The 20,813-nt window shown below is 38.8% G+C and overlaps 1 protein-coding gene across 6 annotated transcripts in view; it reads left to right on the top strand.

Moving 5' to 3' along the window:
* Positions 1-20,813, top strand: part of COL25A1 (collagen type XXV alpha 1 chain) — a 499,684-nt gene that overhangs the window by 428,577 nt on the left and 50,294 nt on the right. For all 6 annotated transcript variants that reach the window (XM_055111699.2, XM_063603863.1, XM_055111701.2 and 3 more), the window contains 5 exons: positions 9,469-9,531; positions 15,294-15,362; positions 16,136-16,180; positions 17,706-17,750; positions 18,946-19,023. In XM_055111699.2, the coding sequence (XP_054967674.1) occupies positions 9,469-9,531; positions 15,294-15,362; positions 16,136-16,180; positions 17,706-17,750; positions 18,946-19,023 (300 nt within the window). The remainder of the gene's footprint in view (positions 1-9,468; positions 9,532-15,293; positions 15,363-16,135; positions 16,181-17,705; positions 17,751-18,945; positions 19,024-20,813) is intronic.

The following is a 20,813-nucleotide window of genomic DNA, read 5'->3' as shown; positions in this document are numbered from 1 at the left end:
ACCAAATTTGTCTTCATTTTGGAATTTGAAGCTGCATTAGTCCTATGCTATAATAACACCAACAGGGCTGAGGTATCCATATTGTGGACAACCTATTCAGTCACTGGTTAGCATATGGCTTGGGGAACAGAACAGGATGCCAGCTATTATGTATTAGTAATTAAAATTTTGGATTGTCTTAAGGGTTCTGATAAATAATGTTATATATATTTTATCCCCAGGTTTTGATTAAATCATAGTTCTGTACTGATTTTAAGGGTTAGATAATACATTGTTTAGATTATTCTGTTTGTCCCAAGAGTAGATCTAGTTGGAGATTTCCAGGACACATAAAAACAAAACAGAACAACAGAAAACAACAAAAACAAAGAGAACAGATTAAATCTGGATTTAATTTTTATGGTAATGTGGAAAGGAGGAGAACATTTTTAAATGCCTGTTCCTCTCTATTATTTCTCTCTCCTCTTGTCTTCCTCTCTCCCTCTCCTTCCCTCCCTCCCTGAATTCCTCACTACTCCTTCTCCTCATCCTTTTCTTCCTTCTTTTTACTATTCTCTCTCACCTTAGTTAGGCACTAACTTTTTTTTTTTTTATACTTTAAGTTCTAGGGTACATGTGCATACCCTGCAGGTTTGATACATAGGTATACATGTCCATGTTGGTTTGCTGCACCCATCAACTTATCATTTACATTAGGTATTTCTCCTAACGCTATCCCTCCCCCAGCCCTCCACCCGCTGACAGGCCCCGGTGTGTGGTGTTCCCCGCCCTGTGTCCAAGTGATCTCATTGTTCAATTCCCACCTATGAGTGAGAATGTGCGGTGTTTGGTTTTCTGTCCTTATGATAGTTTGCTGAGAAAGATGGTTTCCAGCTTTATCTATGTCCTTGCAAAGGACATGAACTCATCCGTTTTTATGGCGGCATAGTATTCCATGGTGTATATGTGCCACATTTTTTTTTTTTTTTTTTTTTTTGAGACGGAGTCTCGCTCTGTCGCCCAGGCTGGAGTGCAGTGGCGCGATCTCGGCTCACTGCAAGCTCCGCCTCCCGGGTTCACGCCATTCTCCTGCCTCAGCCTCCCGAGTAGCTGGGACTACAGGCGCCCGCTACCACGCCCGGCTAATTTTTTGTATTTTTAGTAGAGACGGGGTTTCACCGTGTTAGCCAGGATGGTCTCGATCTCCTGACCTCGTGATCCGCCCATCTGGGCCTCCCAAAGTGCTGGGATTACAGGCGTGAGCCACCGCGCCCGGCCGCCACATTTTCTTAATCCAGTCTCTCATTGATGGACATTTGGGTTGGTTCCAAGTCTTTGCTATTGTGAATAGTGCCACAATAAACATATGTGTGCATGTGCCTTTATAGTAGCATGATTTATAATCTTTTGGGTATATACCCAGTAATGGGATTGCTGTGTCAAATGTTAATTCTAGTTCTAGATCCTTGAGGAGTCGCCACACTGTCTTCCACAATGGTTGAACCAATTTACAGTCCCACCAACAGTGTAAAAGCATTCCTATTTCTCCACATCCTCTCCAGCATGTGTTGTTTCCTGACTTTTTAATGATTGCCATTCTAACTAGCATGAGATGGTATCTCATTGTGGTTTTGATTTTCATTTCTCTAATGACCAGTGATGATGAACATTTTTTCATGTGTCTGTTGGCTGCATAGATGTCTTCTTTTGAGAAGTGTCTGTTCATGTCCTTTGACCACTTTTTGATGGGGTTGTTTGTTTTTTTCTTGTAAATTTGTTTGAGTTCTTTGTAGATTCTGCATATTAGCCCTTTGTCAGATGAGTGGATTGCAAAAATTTTCTCCCATTCTGTAGGTTGCCTGTTCACTCTGATGGTAGTTTCTTTTGCCGTGCAGAAACTCTTTAGTTGAATTAGATCTCATCTGTCTGTTTTGGCTTTTGTTGCCATTGCTTTTGGTGTTTTAGTCATGAAGTCCTTGCCCATGAGTTAGGCACTAACTTTGCAAGCAGCAATGATCTCAGATCTGTCTCTTGGTTGCCTTCATTCATTCCCTTCCACACACTATCTATCCTCAGCACCAATGTGAGGAATCCCAATTGACTTTGTCATCTTGTTGTTCTCACTGATAACAAAAGTAAAAACCTAACATGCTGTCTAACTTGAGATAGTGAGTGAACAGATGGAGAGATGGAGAATGTGGAATATCTGTGAAATGAGAGAAGAAATATGTATAATACCTAAGGGGAAAAAAAACGGATTAAAGTAACTCTGAAATAATTGGTGCTCTACCCAACTTATTCTTATGCTATTCATTGGTGTCCTGATATATGCAACAAGCCAGAGGTTTAAGTCTTTGTCTTTCCCTCATTTTTCTTAGACATTTTTGTTATTTTCTTTAAAATGCACTAACAGAACATTAACTTTAAAGATAAACACTTTCAGAAAATGTCCTACTTTATTGTTTTTACTTCAATGGTAGAGCTATTTTACTTGCAGTCTGCCTGTTTAAAACCACATTTCCCTGATAATGGGAGCAGGACATGCCCTTTTCAAAGGATCTCTGCTTTATGTTCCCATGTTATTTCTAAAATGGCTCATTTTGAAATTATGATTTAGATTTTGTAATTTAGGTAATTGCCCAGTAAAAAAGAAAAATAAAAAAACCCTCTGGATTTATTTTTTTCCTTCATTAAAAGTAATGTTAAGTACTTAATTCCATTATAGTTCCAGTTTCCTCCCTCACTTTGTCTACTCAGACAAATACGTGTGGATAATTTTCAATTTACTACTCTCCTATGTCCCATTCATTAAGGGAGATTAAATATGTAAAACAGCTGTGCTAATCATTATACATTCCAATATAAACAGTTATTTCTCCTGTTTGTTGCCATGAAAACTTATGTAAGCTCATTTTTATGAAGTCTGATTGACTCCAAAGATGATTTCCCAAAAGTCCTTTGCCTTTGAATCGTACTTCAGCTGCTTCCTCCCGCCTTCTTCCCCGACCTGGTCTCTTTCCTCTACCCTGGTTAACAGAAATTGTGACTAATTGGGACTATAGTATAGTAGTCATTTGCTTATTTTTTTATTACAAGAAAATATTTCTATAAACTTAGGCTGTCATTGCCTTTTGCCTAGACATTTTAGGAGATTCTAGAACCTTTAAACCGTATATCAATTCTTTTCAAAAAGATGGGTATTTTTTTAAGATTACATTCATTTAGGGAAATTTATAGGTAGGAACATTTTCTTCTTTCCGTCTTTGAAGGAAGAAAACTCATTCTTAGTAAACTCATCACTTTTCTATCTTACACCGTTCTGATGTGTTTTAAACCTCTTTTGGTTTTGCAATCTCAACGGCTCTGGCAGATGGATATTGTCTCATAAATTAATGACATATTCAACTGAGAAAATTTAGGGTTACTTCTTGAAAGAAGTTGAAGTAGTATTGAGTATAACCCTAGGCAGGTTAAAAGGTGACAAGAAGACACTTTGTATATTACCAATTAGGTTGCAGAGATGTTGTAACACTACTACTACTACTACTGCTACTGCTGCTGCTACTACTACTACTACTACTACTACTACTAGACAGCTAACATTTGTAAGCCTGTAAGATAAGGGAAACAATAATAACAAGCATTTATTGCACACTGACTTAATTCTAGGGAGAGGTTAAGTGCTTTGCTTGCAGTTTTGTATGGTAAGTCTTAACTAAGCCACACCTTAACAAAGCCAGAATCCTCTATTGAGACTCCAGCTTGAAAAGTCAGCCTTTAATAAAATTCTGCATTTTTGTTCTAGCAGTTCTTGAACTTTTTGGTCTCAGAATCCCTTTACATTCTTAAAAATTAGAATTGAAAGAGCTTTTGTTTATGTAGAATATGTCTTGTGTTATTTCTGCATTGGAAATTAAAGCTGCCTGGGGGGAGTGGCTCACACCTGTAATCCCAGTGCTTTGGGAGGCAAAGGCAGGAGGATTGCTTGAGGCCAGGAGTTCGAGACCAGCCTGGGCAACATAGCGAGACCTAGTCTCTACAAAAAATTTAAAAATTAGCCAGGCTTGGTGATGCACAGCTATAGTCCAAGCTACTCAGGAAGCTGAGGTGGGAGGATCCTTTGAGCCCAGGGGATCAAGCCTGCAGTGAACCATGATCATACCACTGAACTTCAGCCTGGGCACAGAGTGAGACCCTGTCTCAAAAACAAAAACAAAAGAAAAAAAAAAAGAAGTTAAAACTGAAAAATTTCTAAAAATCAATTACATGTTAATCAAATAGCATGTTTTATGAAATATAACTGGTTTTTAAGACAAGATTTTTTAAAAAGAGCAGGAAGAATGACATTTTGAGAGATATATGTGTGTGTATATATGTATATGTATGTGTGTGTATATATGTATATGTGTGTGTGTATGTGTGTGTGTGTATATATATATATATATATATATATATATCAAATCTAATGCCTGACTTAATAGAAGGCAACTGGATTCTCATATCTGCTTCTGCATTCAATTTGTTGTTTTCGTTGAAGTATATGAAGAAAAACTGGCCTCATGCAGATATGTAATTGGACAGGGGAAGGTTAGCCTATTCAGATAATTGTTGATATTTTTCTTGGCTACTATCCTAAACCCCACAAGTGGTAGTTTCTTAAAGGTTAGGTGCAACGTGGAATCTGGAACCATATAATAAACCTTTCTTTTTGGTTTGTTTGTTTGAAGCAGAGTCTCCCTCTGTTGCCTGAGCTGGAGTGCAGTGGCGCAATCTTAGCTCACTGTAACCTCTGCCTCCCAGGTTCAAGTGGTTCTCCTGCCTCAGCCTCCCAAGTAGCTGGAGTTACAGGTGCATGCCACCATTCCCGGCTAGTTTTTGTATTTTTAATAGAGATGGGTTTTCACCATGTTGGCCAGGCTGGTCTCAAACTCCTGACCTCAAGTAATCCATCCTCCTTGGCCTCCCAAAGTGCTGGGATTACAAACATGAGCCACCACGCCTGGCCTATTGAACTTTTCATACTCCGTGTACTCATGAAGGAATGAAAGTAAAAAGGCAAATAATGTCTTTGTGTTATTGTAAAAATAGTTTGACCTTAAAGACTTCCTGAAAAAGTCCAGAAATCTCCAGAGGTCCCCAGAGCACACTTTGAGAACCTCTGGTATAAGCTTAGGGAAGTAAGAAATAGCCTAACTAGCTGAAGACCATGAGTCAACATATCCATGCCTTATTTACTTCAACAATTGTTTTTGAAGTCTGAGAGAGAAAAAAGGGAACAATAATTAACTCCTGCCCATCCTGCCAAGATATAGAGAGAATGGAGATAATGTTTCTAAAGTGATTCAGACCTCTGGAAGTAAATAGACGAAAACTGTGATCCTAAAATTAAGTATGTGGTTTTTCTCCTTGAATAAATTGAAATAAGAAGTGTGTCAGAATGTATAGATACGGTAGATGCTTTCTTAAAGTGGCATAATCAGGTATAATGTATCATGCTCAAAGCCTTTAAAATTAGCCAATCAGGCCAGGTGCGGTGGCTCACGCCTGTAATCCCAGCACTTTGGGAGGCCAAGACGGGTGGATCACGAGGTCAGGAGATCGAGACCATCCTGGCTAACATGGTGAAACCCTGTCTCTACTAAAAATGCAAAAAAATTAGCCGGGCGTAGTGGCGGGCGTCTGTAGTCCCAGCTACTCGGGAGGCTGAGGCAGGAAAATGGCGTGAACCCGGGAGGCGGAGCTTGCAGTGAGCCGAGATTGTGCCACTGCACTCCAGCCTGGGCGACTGAGTGAGACTCCGTCTCAAAAAAAAAAATAAAAATAAAATAAAATTAGCCAATCAATATTAATTGTGCTAAAATCATTGAGATTGTCAAATGCAGTGCTAATTTTGTATCTAGAAATAAATTTTCCCCTGAATTTTCTGTTTCAAAGAACTATCGATGCTTTCAGCTAGCACATAAAAAAAAGAACTTTCCATACACTTACTAAAGGAAACAACATATCTTCTATTTTTTAAAAAGGAAGAAAAAAACAGTTTTACCTGGCAGCTGAGATCGCAAAGCCCTATTTATTTGTTTGTGAATTATGCACTTGCATGCTTCATCTTTTTATAAACTAAACACTAACCTTTTTTTCTTCTTCTCTTTTATTAGTATGCTTTAATGGTGCATCTATTTGTTTTTCTAAAGAATGAAATCATTTTATTTTCACTTGAATATATACAAGAATTCTGGTTTCCGTGTAAACTTTCAACATATTAACTTGCATTACATTTCCCTGACAGTAAGTTGTTACCAATGATACACATTGACTTTAACACAGCATTTCTCTTGGGAAGGGAGAGGAAATATTTATTTGTATATATCATTTTGTCAGGTGAAATATTTTACATGTAAACAAATGTATTCCTTATAATCTTTTTGTTTGACTTAAGTTAAACTCTTTTTTTTTTATTTTTTATTTTTTTTTATTTTTTTTATTTTTTATTATACTTTAAGTTTTAGGGTACATGTGCACATTGTGCAGGTTAGTTACATATGTATACATGTGCCATGCTGGTGCGCTGCACCCACTAACTCGTCATCTAGCATTAGGTATATCTCCCAGTGTTATCCCTCCCCCCTCCCCACCACAGTCCCCAGAGTGTGATGTTCCCCTTCCTGTGTCCATGTGATCTCATTGTTCAATTCCCACCTATGAGTGAGAATATGCGGTGTTTGGTTTTTTGTTCTTGCGATACCGCAAGTTAAACTCTTTTACTAGAAGTAGAATAATCGCCATTGATTTCTCTGAATATAGTTCAGATTTTCGTTTTAGGCCATTAAGAGATCCACCCAAAATTATATTTTCAGATTCTCCTTTCTAATAGTCGTAAGGATATGGGACAGGTAGACTAGGGAGTTACAGAAAATGTGCAAGCAGTAAACCTAAAGCATTAGTTACTCACTCCTGCCTTTTTTTTTTTTTTTTTCTTAGATCAGTCTCATGAGCACCAGGGCTAGAGATAAATACATTTGAGTTATATATCAATATATGTCTGGTGGTGGTGATATCCTTTTGTTCCCCACCCAATACCCAAGGTTTTTTATAGCATATTTTAAAAAATTGACTTCTGTGAAAAATATTTGATGACATTTTAGTGTGTCTTTTTGTTTTGTTTCTTTGAGACAGGGTCTTGCTCTGTCAACCATGTTGGAGTGCAGTGGCACCATCACGGCTCACTGCAGCCTCAGCCTCCCGGGCTCAAACGATCCTCCCGCCTCAGTCTCCTAAGTAGCTGGGACGACAGGCTCGCACCATCACACCCGGCTAATTTTTCATATTTTTTGTACAGAACGGGGGTCTCCCTATGTTGCCCAGGCTGGTCTCAAACTCCTGGACTCAAGTGATCCACCCACCTCAGCCTTCCAAAGTACTGGGATTACAGGTGTGAGCCACAGCACCCAGCCTGACATTTTATCATGTCTTATAAAACGTTTTTTCTATACATTGCTGCTCAGTTGCAAGTATCATGAAACAAAGGTTGAAATACTACTGCCTTAGAAAGAAATCAAATATATTTTAAAATATTAACAACTGCTCCAGAAATCATCCAAGAGGGGAAAAAACAGGAACTGAGAACAAAGCCATTATGGCTTTTGCTTTAAAATTTTCTTATAGATTTTGGGTAAACTCTTATATTTGACCTCAAATAGTTAAAAAAGAAAATAAAACTTTATGGATAGTCAAGCTAATGTGAACGCTCATCTCAAGTATTTTCCAACACCAAATATGTAGTGTATTTTCCAACACCAGTTCTCTACCTCTCTGATTCTCTGACACCAACTGGGTGTCCTACAATTCGATCCTATTCTGGCACTAACTCCCCTGGTTGGTATCAAACAGATTTAAGGGCTCAGTCTCATAAGAGTGACCTCATTTTGGTCACCAGACACAGGTATTGAGCCCGCAGGTTACCTGTACTTCTGTCTGACTCAGCTACAAATTCAGGGGTTTGCACATCCCCTCCCCCCGACTCAGGATTGATATTTGCTATGGCAACTCACAGAAATCAGGAAGGTGCTATATACTATTACAGTTAATAAAAATGAACAGCCAAATGAAGAAGTACATAGGGCAAGGTCCAAAAGAGGCCAGAGTACAAAAGCCTCTGTTTCCACGGAGTTGATATATTCCACCCTCCCAGTGTATGGATGTGCTCACTGACTTGGAAGCTCTCCAGTCCCTGTTGTTTAGGGGCTTTTATGGAACTTCCATTATGTAGACGTAATTGATTAAATCATTGGCCATTGGTGGTTGGACTCATGTCCAGACCCTGTCCCTTCCCCAGAGGCTGGGAGGTAGGGCAGAAAGTTCCCACACTCTTACACCGTTGGCCCCTCTGGCAACCAGTTCCTATCCTGAAGCTGTCTAGGGCTCCCATGAGAGTCACCTCAGTGACAGAGACTTAGGTATGGTTGAAAGGAACTGGTTTGAATAACAAAAGTTGCTCCTACTCTATCCTGTCACTCAGAAAATTCCATTTTAGGAGGTTGGTGCCAGGAATTGGGGACGAAGATGAAATATATTTTTATTTTACTGCTGGGTTTCCTCTAGGTAGTGGAGACAAGGTTTTGGAGGTATGGCAAGGAGAGAGAGTTTTCTTTTCATGCTGAACATTTCTGAATCTCTTCTCTAACAACATTCATTGCATCAGTTATCTATTGCTGCCTACTATAATACCCTTAAAACTTTAGTGGCTAAACAACAAACATGAACTATCTTATAGTTTGTGAGGGACAGGAATTCAAGCACAGCATAACTATGTGCTTCTGGCTCAGTCTCCCATGAGATTGCTGTGAAGCTGTCAGCCAGGCCTGTGGTCGCATCTGAGGACTCTATAAGGGTGAGGCACTTGCTCCCACGTTCACACATGTGGTTGCTGGCAGACCTCAGTCCTCAACATGTGATCCAATTAAGAGAGAACAAGAAAGGGCCCCCAAAACGGAAGCCACAGGCTTTTCACAACTTAGGTTCAGATGTGATACCCCATCACTTCTGCCATATTCTGTTCATTAGATGTGTGTCAGTAAATCCAGTCTACACTCAAGGGGAGAGGATTACACTAAGCGATGAACAACAGGAGGTAAGATTATTGAGGCCCATTTTAGAGGCTACCTACCACATTCACCCAAACATAATGCATCTTATTTTGGTAAGTGGTGAGAAACACTGGACAACAGATGAGAAAGGAAATTATAAGGACATTTATCTGATTACTTAGTCACTTTTACTTTCTAAATCTTCTCCAAAATTTTGCTCAAAGTGTCTTCACTCATTAAAACCTGTTTGGTTTAATTTTATAGTAAGTAGCTGGATCTCGGCAAGAAGGCTGTATACAACCAGGGAAGTAAAATCTCAGTAGAAGAAAATGAGTTTAGTTTTATTTATTTATTTATTTATTTATTTTCAAATGATTAATGATCTCATATGCCCATGTTTTTAAAGGGAGAACCAGGTTTCATTGGTCCTCAAGGAGAACCAGGCTTACCGGGTTTACCAGGAACAAAAGTAAGTGGGCCTCTTTCTTTCCTTCTTTCTTTCTTTCTTTTTCTTTCTTTCTTTTCTTCCTTCCTTCTTTCCTTTCTCTTTCTTTTATTCTCTTTCTTCCTTTCCTTTCTTTCCTTTTTCTTTCTTTCTTTTCTTTCTTTCCTTCCTTCTTTTCTTTCTCTTTCTTTTTCTCTTTCCTTCCATCTTTCTTCTTTCTCTCTCTCTCTTCCTTCCTTCTTTCCTTCCTATCTTCCTTCCTTCATTCCTTCCTTCCTTTCCTTCCTTCTTTCCTTCCTTCCTTTCCTTTCCTTTTTCTTTCTTCCTCCTTCCTTCCTTCCTCCCTTCCTTTCTTCCTTCCCTTCCCTTCCTTCCTTTCCTTTCCTTTTTCTTTCTTCCTCCTTCCTTCCTTCCTCCCTTCCTTTCTTCCTTCCCTCCTTCCTTTCTTCCTTCCCTTCGCTTCCCTTCCCTTTCCTTCCCCTTCCTTTCCTTCTTTCCCTTCCCTTCCTTCCCTTTTCCTTCCTTCCTTTCTTTCTTTCTTTCTTTCTTTCTTTCTTCCTTCCTTCCTTCTTTCTCTCTCTTTCTCTTTCTTTCTTTCTTCTTTCTTTCTTTTTTCTTTTCCTTCTTTCTTTTCTTCCTCTCTCTCTCCCTCCCTCCCTCCTTCCTTCCTTCTTGCTTGATTTCTTCTTTCTGAAATCTTTGTCATATATTTTTAGTCCACTATGTTGAAAGAAATGTGGGGCAACTTGGTAATTTAGGTGACCAGATATTTTTGCCTAATAGAGAATGAAAGCAGCTTAATCTACCCATTACTAACACTTCTAATGGCACCACTGTGTTCAATATTGAGTAGTGGAAAGTTAATTCTAGAAAGCCTTAGGCAAGACAACAGGATGGTGAAATATTTCAGTTGTTCCACTTGTACCCCAAATTGCTCCTAAACTGATGGGATGCTATTAGCTTCCTGGCCATATGGAAAAGTAGAGAAATTCTGAGGAGGAGAGATAGAACTCATTAACTCCTGCTCCTCATCACCAATTTCAGGATATACTTGTAAATCAAAGGTTATTACTATTCCCATTACTCCCCAGATTTCAAAGGCAAGTGCTGATGTCATATAGATTCCTAAGTGCCTCATCCCAAAAGGATCTACTCTGAATAACGTCTGCAAAAATATTCTATAATGAAAACCATCTCATGATCTTCTACTTGGCAAACCTAGGGAGGGCTCTAAAAGCAAAATCTGTATATACTGCCATGCAAAAATATATATATATATATATATATATATATATATGCTGCTATGAATACAGTCAGACCCAGAGTTCTCTTTTTATCTACCCTGAAAGACATAAAAAGTACAGCTCTGATGATGGAACTTTACTCATGACAGACTCATGAATCAAAGAAGGGGCAAAATTACATCAAACTACGTTCTTTTATTTTTAAACCATAGCAGGCTTTGCCTCAATGTGTATTGCATTCAACAGAAATAAGCCAGGGATGATTTCCAAGAGTTACAGAAATATGTTCATGGTCTGTTCTGACAGAAGGGTCCTCATTTCTGCTGGTCAAGTGAAAATAACTCTAAACCTAGTAAATGGAAACTATGTGTGTCCTGGGGGGACTGAAACTCCATCGGATTATGCAAAATTGTTTTCTTAAGAAATTTCTTCACATAATGAGCTGTCAGGCTTATTAACAAAATATGAGGAATGCCTGTTTTAGCCTGAGCAGATTCATACAAGAAATGTCTTTCTGGAATAAAAAGAGAGAGTGAGAGCAAGAAAATAATGAGCATTCCCTGTTAATACAAGAACTGTTGCATTTATTCAGGCTTGCAGCCTCGGACCCAGGGCAGGAAAGAAGGCAGCCTCGCAGATGGGCATGATACACAAAGAAAGGGCGGCCTGGTCAATGAAGGAGAAAGCCAGGCGTGAACTGGATCTAAAAGCGTGTGTGGCATTTTGTGTGCTGTGCAAGGGAAAATAGAAAAAACACAAGCAGTAGAGAGTGAAGTTCATTCCTAAATATCTTTTCTTTAGTTTCCTGATTTTAAACTATTCTGCAGTTTCAGAAAAAGTTCCAGATGTAGAAGCATAAAATCAACATTAATTACTGTTATGAAGAACCCAGCATGATTTTATAGACCAGGTACTCATATAACAGATACTACTCTGAACCCTGAATAAAACTAAAGAATGTACTCTACCTATTTTGTATTTCCACAGAAGGGATATGGATAGGAAATTCATTTTACTAACATTACTTTGAGGTTAATTGTCAGCTGAATTACCTACCTTAACTTAGCTGTTAAAACAGCAACATGCACGTGCACACATATACACGCATCATCAGTATTATTTCAATATCTAATTTGTGTTGAATCCACATATGTTAAGTATAAATGTTATGGTTGGTTCAGTGTCATCATGGGAAAGTTATGGTTATTTTAAAAATCTCTTTCAGCTGAACACCATTCTTCCACTTGTGTAGACAGTCTGGATTTGTACCACTAAATTCAGATTTAAAAAGTAACTAAGACTATATTTCTTATTCCCAACACAGTGAGGAGAGATCATAATGAAGGAAGATGTACAATGGTATCAAAACATGCTGCATCTTTTATACCTACATTAGTGCCTGAGAGGGACCTCTATCAGGCTAAGGAAATGGGGGGAGGGGCCTGGGCATGGTGGCTTACGCCTGTAATCCCAGCACTTTGGGAGGCTGAGGCAGGCAGATTGCTTGAGCCCAGGAATTTGAGATCAGCCTGGGCAACATGATGAGACCCCATCTCCACTAAAAATACAAAAATTATCTGGGCATGGCAGCGCATGCCTGTAGTCCCAGCTACTTAGGAGGCGGAGGTGGAAGGATCACCCGAGCCCAGGAGGCAGAGGTTGCAGTGAGCCGAGATCACAACACTGCTCTCCAGCCTGGGTGACAGAGTGAGACCTCAAAAAAAAAAAAAAAGAAAGAAAAGAAATGGGACTATAGTCAGAATATTTTAGAATACTTTTACTAATACTGTTTATTCATTAATTCACCAATGTTTTGACCAAATATTTTTCTGCATTTAAGCATGGGAAGTAAATGCAACAGCAACAGTTTCTATTCTCCTGAAGCTTACATTGTAGTGTGGACAAGGAAGAGATGGAAGGAGGGAAAGAAGTAGACAAATAATATAATTTCAGAGAGTGATAGGGAACTAATAAGAGACATAATAAAAAGTGATTCTAGCTGAGTGTGGTGGTGCACACCTGTCATCCTACCTACTCAGGAGGCTGAGGCCAGAGGACTACTTGAGTCCAGGAGTTTGAGGCTATAGTGTGCTATGATAGTGCCTGTGAATAGCCACTGTACACCAGCCTAGGCAACATAGCAAGATCCCCTCTCTAAAAATATATAAATGTTAAAAAGTAAAGATGTATTGACTTCACTCTTGTGGTGAACTACAGATAAATTATTTTTAAGGGTTTTTGTTTTTCATAGTGGACTGTTTTAGAATTCTGTAATTCTTAAAGTAAAACATTAAAAGAAACACCAAATACTTTACAGTTTTTTAATAATTTTCATATACCAATAGAAGCTCCTTAGTCTCACTCAACAGGGTAATGGGGTGGGGGATGACAAAAAGCAAAAAGTCTTTTCATTTCTGGGCCATTGTGTCTATCTCCTGTATCTAGAGAAGTCCCTTGTCTTTCTCCCAACCTCTCCATTTTCACAACCTCTTCAGTTGCTGTTAAGAAACCTACTGAGTCTTTAACACTTGCCTCCTGTCTTTCTTAACCCTTGACTAGCCTATCCCACCTCCCCTATAAAACCACAAAGGCTTCCCAAAGTGGGCATGATATAGATAAGAATCTTGGAATTTCAAGCCCTACATGACCCACCACAGATCTAATTCTATTTTCTTATCTTTTCCAAGATGAAGTATTTCCTTCAGTGAGGAGAGCACCTCTTTCATCCATAAATATGTCATCAACAGTCTGAATTCTAAATGTCTGATGATTGAAATTCTACCCCTTATGCAAGAAGCCAGACACTCTTTACTCTGTGTTTAGGGAGTATTAAAAGGTACCATCTTCCTGGAGAGCAATTTAGCAAGTTTTTAAAAATATTCATACTTTTTTGACCTAGCAATTTTCCAACTAGGAATTTACCCGAGAAAATGATCAAAGATGTGCAAAAGATTTACATTTAAAACATTTATGCAAAAGTTGAAGATCGAGTACCATCAGTTTTACCCACTTTAAAAGCTTTGTCACTTTGAGCAAGTTACTTAACCTCTCCAAACTTTGGCTTCCTCATCTGTAGAATATGGATAATAAAACTTTTCTCATTTGTCCTGAGGATTAAATAGGATAATACATGTAAAGTGTTTTGTGCAGTTTCTGCACTCATCCATGCTACAGTCATTAACAGCAATAATTATGAAATAAACCCTACTCATCCTTCAGGACACGACTCAAGTCTCACCTCCAGGGATCCAATCCACAATAATAGAAACCAATAGGGATTCCCCTTCTGTCACATAGGGCCTTACATTACTCCTTAATCCTTAACTATTTTGGTTTTGCGGCTCTTGTCTGCCGAACTAGATCACTAGCTCCTTGAGGACAGTAGCCATATTTATACTTCATAGAGATATGAATATATTAAAAAACTGTAAAACCCGAACACTTTTACATTCATAAACTATGAGATGAGTACTATAACTTTGTCCATTTTACTGAGGAAACTGAGATGTACAAAACCTAACTAACTTACCCTAGAACACAGAATTGGTAAATAGCAGAGCCAGGAGTAAAACCTAAGATGCTAGATTACAGAGCCAGGAACTTAACCACTTTGCCATGCTTCTTGCCAGCAGTGCTTAAAAAGTGACTGCAGAATGAAAATGGATATTCATTCCTATCTTGAGGTATAATGATGGCCTTTATCAATTCCCTTTAAAGGTCTATTTACCAACATAGCTATTTGACAGGCATTTACCAAACCATTTCCTTATCCATAAAATGGAGATGATAATACAAACATTGGATAATTGCATATTAGTCAAGTTTCTCCAGAGAGACAGAACCAATAGGATATATATAGGGAGATAGATAGATGAGTGGGGATTTATGAGGGGAATTGGCTCATACAATTATGGAGGCTGAGAAGTCCCACAACAGGCTATCTGCAAGCTGGAGGAGACCCTGGGTTGATGGTAGCATGGCTCAGTCCAAGTCTGAAGGCCTCAGGTCCAGGGAGGCAGATGGTGTAACTTTCAGTCTGAGGCTGAAGGCATAAGAGCCTGAGGGGCACTGGTACAAGTTCCAAAATCCAAAGGCCAGAGAACCTGGAGTTCTGATGTCCAAGGACTGAGAGGAAGGGCTCTCAGCTGCGGAAGAGAGAGTTTGCCTTTCCTCTTCTATCTGGGCCCCCAGCAGATTTGATGGTGCCCCCTCACATTGAAAGTAGATCTTCCGTACTCAGTCAACAGACTCACCTGCCAATCTCCTCCATTAACACCTTCACAGACAACCCAGAAGCAGTGCTTTATTATCTTTCTATGTGTCCCTTAATCCAGTCAAGTTGACACCTAAAATTAACCATCACAAATTGTTTTGATTATAAAATGAGATAATTCATGTTAAGAGATTAATAAAGTGCTGGGTACAGGGTAAATCAATGAAAACTCTCTGCTTTCTTTGGTTTCCTTCAACTCATTTATTAATCTACAGGGACCAGCCTGGGTGGGGGGAATGGCCATTTACCTGTTTTGCAATTTGTGACAGGGTGAACGGGGGGAAGCAGGGCCTCCTGGAAGAGGTGAGCGAGGGGAACCTGGAGCCCCCGGACCAAAGGTGAGTTATTCTTAAACTGGAAAATAACCATTCTCTGGCTTGATTTGATTTAGAACACAAAAAACTAAAACAACATTCTTAACAGGTATTAAAACAGCCCAAATCACAAATAGTTTGTTGAAATGCACACCAACTGGTTCTTTTCAAAAGAGACTTTACAATTCACCTCACCCTGTTTACTCTGTTCTGTTCAGTGAGCAAATTGATAGCATATCCAAATGTAAAAGAAGTGCTGTCATATTAACACATTATCACTCAATGTGTATTAAAACTTACTGAGAAAAAATCCCTGTTGATAAGTGCTGTGTTAGTTTCTATGGTAACTTAATGGCGTGTAACACCTTGAAAATATTAGAGCTAAGGACTTATTTGTCTGTTTGACCTTATTCATTTAAACTTTCTGCAAACGAATGTGGTCACACTTTATTTTAATAGCCCATCCTAGAGACACAGGAAACTATTTACTCACTGATGAAAAGGAAATTGATGCAGCCAAACACTGTTGAGACTAATGAGAATTATTCACAGAACTCTTCTCATCCACTGATGGGAGGGCAGCCTTCAAAATAATAATGGAATGAACTGATGATATGGTGATGATACTTATGTTTAGTGTTATAATAACTGACATTCTGTAGAGCCATATATTGAGGCAGTTAAAATAAAGTGTTTCCATTTTTCTTCATTATTCTGAGTCACTGCTAATTTCCATTTTTCTATTCTTATCTCCTCTATAATTTTATCTTTTTCATCCTCTTATTCTGCTGTAATAGGGGAAACAAGGTGAATCAGGAACTAGAGGCCCAAAGGGGTCAAAGGTCAGTAACCAGATAACCATTTAAATATAACATGAGGCCTTCAAGATCTGTGCTTTTTGCCTTTGCCACAGAGGCATGTTTTTCATGTTTTAGATTAAACTCTTTCACACAGTGGAACTGCAATGCTTATTGCAAAAGGGATTGCAGTATCCCTATGATGATATCTCAAAACAATACGTTTGTTTCATCTTGCTTGTTTTTGAATAGTCTAGTGCTTCAGAAAATTCTTTAAGAGAAGTTGTATTTCCTATTTCATAGGAATAGCTTCTTTGAAAAAAATTAAGAACTTTCCTTAAATTGTGTATTGTATAATCTAATTTTTCATTTCCTCGCTGTCTTTGTGATAAATGCTCGAATTATACTCTGCTTTTTAGTTGACTCCCTTCGTTGCATTAAAATTTTACTGCCAATTGAAATTCTCCTCTATATCATACTCTTTATACTATCTGCAATAACATATATACTGTCAGCAGAATCATATTATTTAAAATGCTGTTAGCTACGTGGAAAAAAATGTGTGCAAGATGAAGAAAACAGAGACCAAAGATTATTAATGCTTCATTCATAGCAAATTTATTATGATCAATGTTATTGGCATACTGTGGATGGGAAGAATTATAATCCTTTTTCCTGCTTATCTTTATTCATCCTTACCCAGTTTATAGGAATCTGTAGAAAGACATATAAAAATGCTTTGAAGTCCATACAGAAAAAGAACCCTATCAATTTAAGGCTGTTTTAAAGAACCTTTAAATCTACACAGGTTCGAATCTCTTCTCCAAAGTTTCAGTTTACATTTCTAAGAATTTTGAGGGCTTAGACTATTCCTGCTGCTCTACAGTTGAGGTAATGCCACCATCAATGAAACTTCAGATAAATTTCATATTGCATTGAAAAAAGAGAGAGAGCTGGGTTTGCCCTGCCCCTGACCTTCAGCGCTGCCAACCTGTTCCAGCTGGCTGCTGTCCACTTCAGCACTGAGTGTTAAAATGCCTATACCTACAGATGAACTTTTCCTTAGATCCCCATCATCAGAGGGAGGCCTAGCCTGTGACCTTCCTTTCCTAATTCTCCCTAGAATGAGCTCTCTACTCCTTTCCTGTCCCAACTATCTACACTTTTCTTCTCAGAGGAAAAACAATTGTTGGCTCTTTTTCCCTTTGCCCCAAATCTCTTCATAAAAAGGAAGAAAATGGCTCAATTTGCAAGGTAAAAGCTTACTTTGCGTGCCATAGAAACCACTTGCTTTGCCTTTGCAGATCCTACCTAGTGAGACAGTTACCATATATATTGTTGTTTCAAGATACTCTATTACCTGAAAAGGGAGTTTTTTAAAAAAAGGAATTTTAGTTCTTTTCAAGCTGCATCTTAAAAAAGCATTTGCTATTTTGGTGGTGGTTGCTGTTGTTTTTCACTTCAGAAGTTCATATTAAAGGTGCTTCTGTATGGCATAAACATGTTCTTACACGAGATTTCTAGATTCCCCCACTTCTGATTAAGTTTTTTCTCTTTCCAACGGGAAAAGGGGGATCGTGGAGACAAAGGGGACTCTGGAGCTCAGGGACCAAGGGTGAGTGTTCCTCTCATCCATCTAAACTTTTGCTCCCTACAATCCCAGATTTGAATTCATGTCTGCATGGCTATTCATATGACATCTGTATTAATAATACTCAATAATAGTATTGGAGGTAGACTACTGTAATTATTCCTGAAACACCCCTACCTCCTTTATTTTCCTCACCAGGAGCAGTGCATGTAGGGATTCCAACACATAAACTAAGCTTCTTTGAGAAGGCCTAAAGAACTCCCCCTGTCTACTTTTCCTCTGTTCCCATCCAGCTAATGGAATTTTCCACTTTTCAATTAACTCAATTATAAAGAAAGCAATAACCCATATGTTCAGTGTCTTTTTTTTTTAAAAAAAAGGGAATTATGACATGACTAATGGAAATTAAGTAGCAGATCTAATAAGTAGGGTAGAAGTCTTAAAAATATACATGTATTCTATTGTTTGTTCCCTATTTTGTTTAATTTTTGTGGCATTCATTCCTGATGGGAAAGCCAAGTATTTTTCTACAGAACAATGTTCTATCTTTTTAAAGAATGACGGCCAGGTGCAGTGGCTCACACCTGTAATCCTAGCACTTTGGGAGCCAAGGCTGGTGGATCACCTGAGGTCAGGAGTTCAAAGCCAGCCTGCCCAACATGGTGAAACTCTGTCTCCACTAAAAATACAAAAATTAGCTGGTCATGGTGGTGCATGGGAGGCTGAGGCAGGAGAATTGCTTGAACACAGGAGGCAGAGGTTGCAGTGAGCCGAGATCAGGCTACTGCATTCCAGCCCGGGCAACAGAGTGAGACTCCATCTCAAAAAAAGAATGAGGAAGCAATATATGAGGTATGGATGAGGAACAAAAGGTTAGAGGATGCTTTAATAAATATGAATAAAGCAAATAAAATTTTACATGTCACATCAGAGTAGCCTATATTGTAATTTTCAGAAAATAGTTTCAAAAATTAAATCGTATTTTTTATCAGATTTCATATATTGAACCTACCAAAGACAGGATATAAGAAGTGGTTTGCCTCCTTTGAAATAAGGATACATTTTGAACATAATTATTTATATATTCTAAAGTACAGTTGGGCCTTAGTAGGGAAATGATGTTCAGAGAGAGCTGTGAGTTGTATTTCTGTTTCTGCCACAGTCCACCCTACATGCTAAGCTAATACCCATGATTTTCCCTTGATTGGTTTTGTCACAGGGTCCACCTGGTCAAAAAGGGGATCAAGGAGCCACTGAGATCATAGACTACAACGGCAACCTCCACGAAGCCTTACAGGCAAGTGACTGGTCCCTGCCCTGACACACACTGAGAAGGATGCTGAGGAGCACCCATGTAATGTGTGCAAATATGAGCTTCCACACCCTCTATCCTCAGAGGACTCCACTGCTCAAGGCACCCCTTCTCCCTGTTCTCAAGAACCCATCCCCTTCTCTGTGCCCCAGTTTATCTTCTTTATTTTGTAGCATTTTTCAATCATTTCTTTCCTTTCCCTTCCACCTTCAGATATAGTTAAGCCTTATGAGGGATAAACCTTGTGTTAGTTTGGCCAATTTTTACCTCCTTCCTTGCAGAGGGAATGTGGCAAGGCAATCAAGAGCTCTGTGCCTCTGGGGCTGGAGCTGCTTGCATTCAAATCTCAGCTCTCTTGTTTACTAAATGTGTGACCTAGGGCAAGTTATTTCACTTCTCTGTGCCTCAGTTTTCCCGTCTACAGAATGAGGATGGTAGCAGTATCTGCCTCATAGCCTTGTTGAGAAGAGCAAATGGCACAATATATATTATACTCTTAGAACAGTTCCTGGTACATAGTAAGCCCTCTGTATTTCTTATTACTGCTACCATATAATTCTTTTCTTCTTATTAAGTAAGCAATAGACTATGTGGCTTGTCTCTATCACCTTTGCTTCCTATTCATTCTTTTCATGTTTAGACTCCTGCATTCTAGCCTCTATCGTCATTCTGTTGCATCTTCTCTTACAAAGGTCAACAATAACTTCTATGTCAAGTCCACTGGACTCATCGCCCCTGACATTTTTGTGATATTGATATCAAACCACCTTCCTTTTGAAACTTTTTTTTTGTCTCTCTGACCTTCTACTTTCATTTTTTCCATTTTTCTTCTCTGGCGTATCACCTTTATTTTGGTGTTTCTAATTTGTCTGTCTATTCCCTAGTTTTTGGTGTCCTCAAGTCTCTGATCTTTTCTTGGTACAGTCATTCCCTCTGTGTTCTTCCACATTATGGCTCTCAATTCTTTCATCTCTAGATATAATCTGTGTATGCCCCCAGCTGTCCAAGAATATTTCCATTATGGATGTATGAATGCCTTATCAGCTTCCGCCAATACAATTATACTGGTTACCTTTCCCACCTACCAAATGAGTCCGTTTTTTAAGTGACCGGTTTCTGTTAGTGATACCATGAATCTGAATTTTGAGGGAATAGAAAGTTTAGAGTCATTTTTAAACTATTCTTAGTCCTTTACTTATTCTATCTCACCAAGGGGCTGCTATTTCCTTTTTCAAAGTATCTCTTGAGATTGCCTGTTCTTTCCATTCCTAACTGAGTCCACATCCTGTTTACTTCATGCCTAATACGGCAACAGCTCCTTGACCAATGACTCTTTCCCTAGTGCCTCCTGGTCCTTCTAATTCATCTTGTGTATCACTCCAAGATTAATTTTTATAAATGATCATGGCTTCGATGGTTCTAATTTGCTCAGAAACCTTAATGACCCCCCTACTGTCTGTTCTATCAAGCCCAAGCTTCTCCATCTTAAGCCTCTATAGTCATGCCCTTCCTGTGGAGAACTTTTCATTTCTCCACAGCAGAATTCCCCCTGATATAATCATTGTTATCATATCCATACAAGTCTCCTCCTTTTTGCTGTGTTCATCCCATTCTTCTTTCCTTTCTTTCCCATATAAATTCTACACAACAATCCACTGCTGCCACTCAGATGAGTTCTTCCTCTTAATCCTTTTAAACATTAGTGGTGGGGTTCTAGTGGTTTACTATTTAAAATCAAACTCCATAGTTGATTTTAGTCTTACCTCTTATCAGAT

This window comes from Pan paniscus, chromosome 3, assembly GCF_029289425.2.
Source record: "Pan paniscus chromosome 3, NHGRI_mPanPan1-v2.0_pri, whole genome shotgun sequence".
In the NCBI taxonomy this organism is placed as follows: domain Eukaryota; kingdom Metazoa; phylum Chordata; class Mammalia; order Primates; family Hominidae; genus Pan; species Pan paniscus.
The sequence above is the reverse complement of the archived record's forward strand: the minus strand, read 5'-3'. Positions and strand labels throughout refer to the sequence as shown.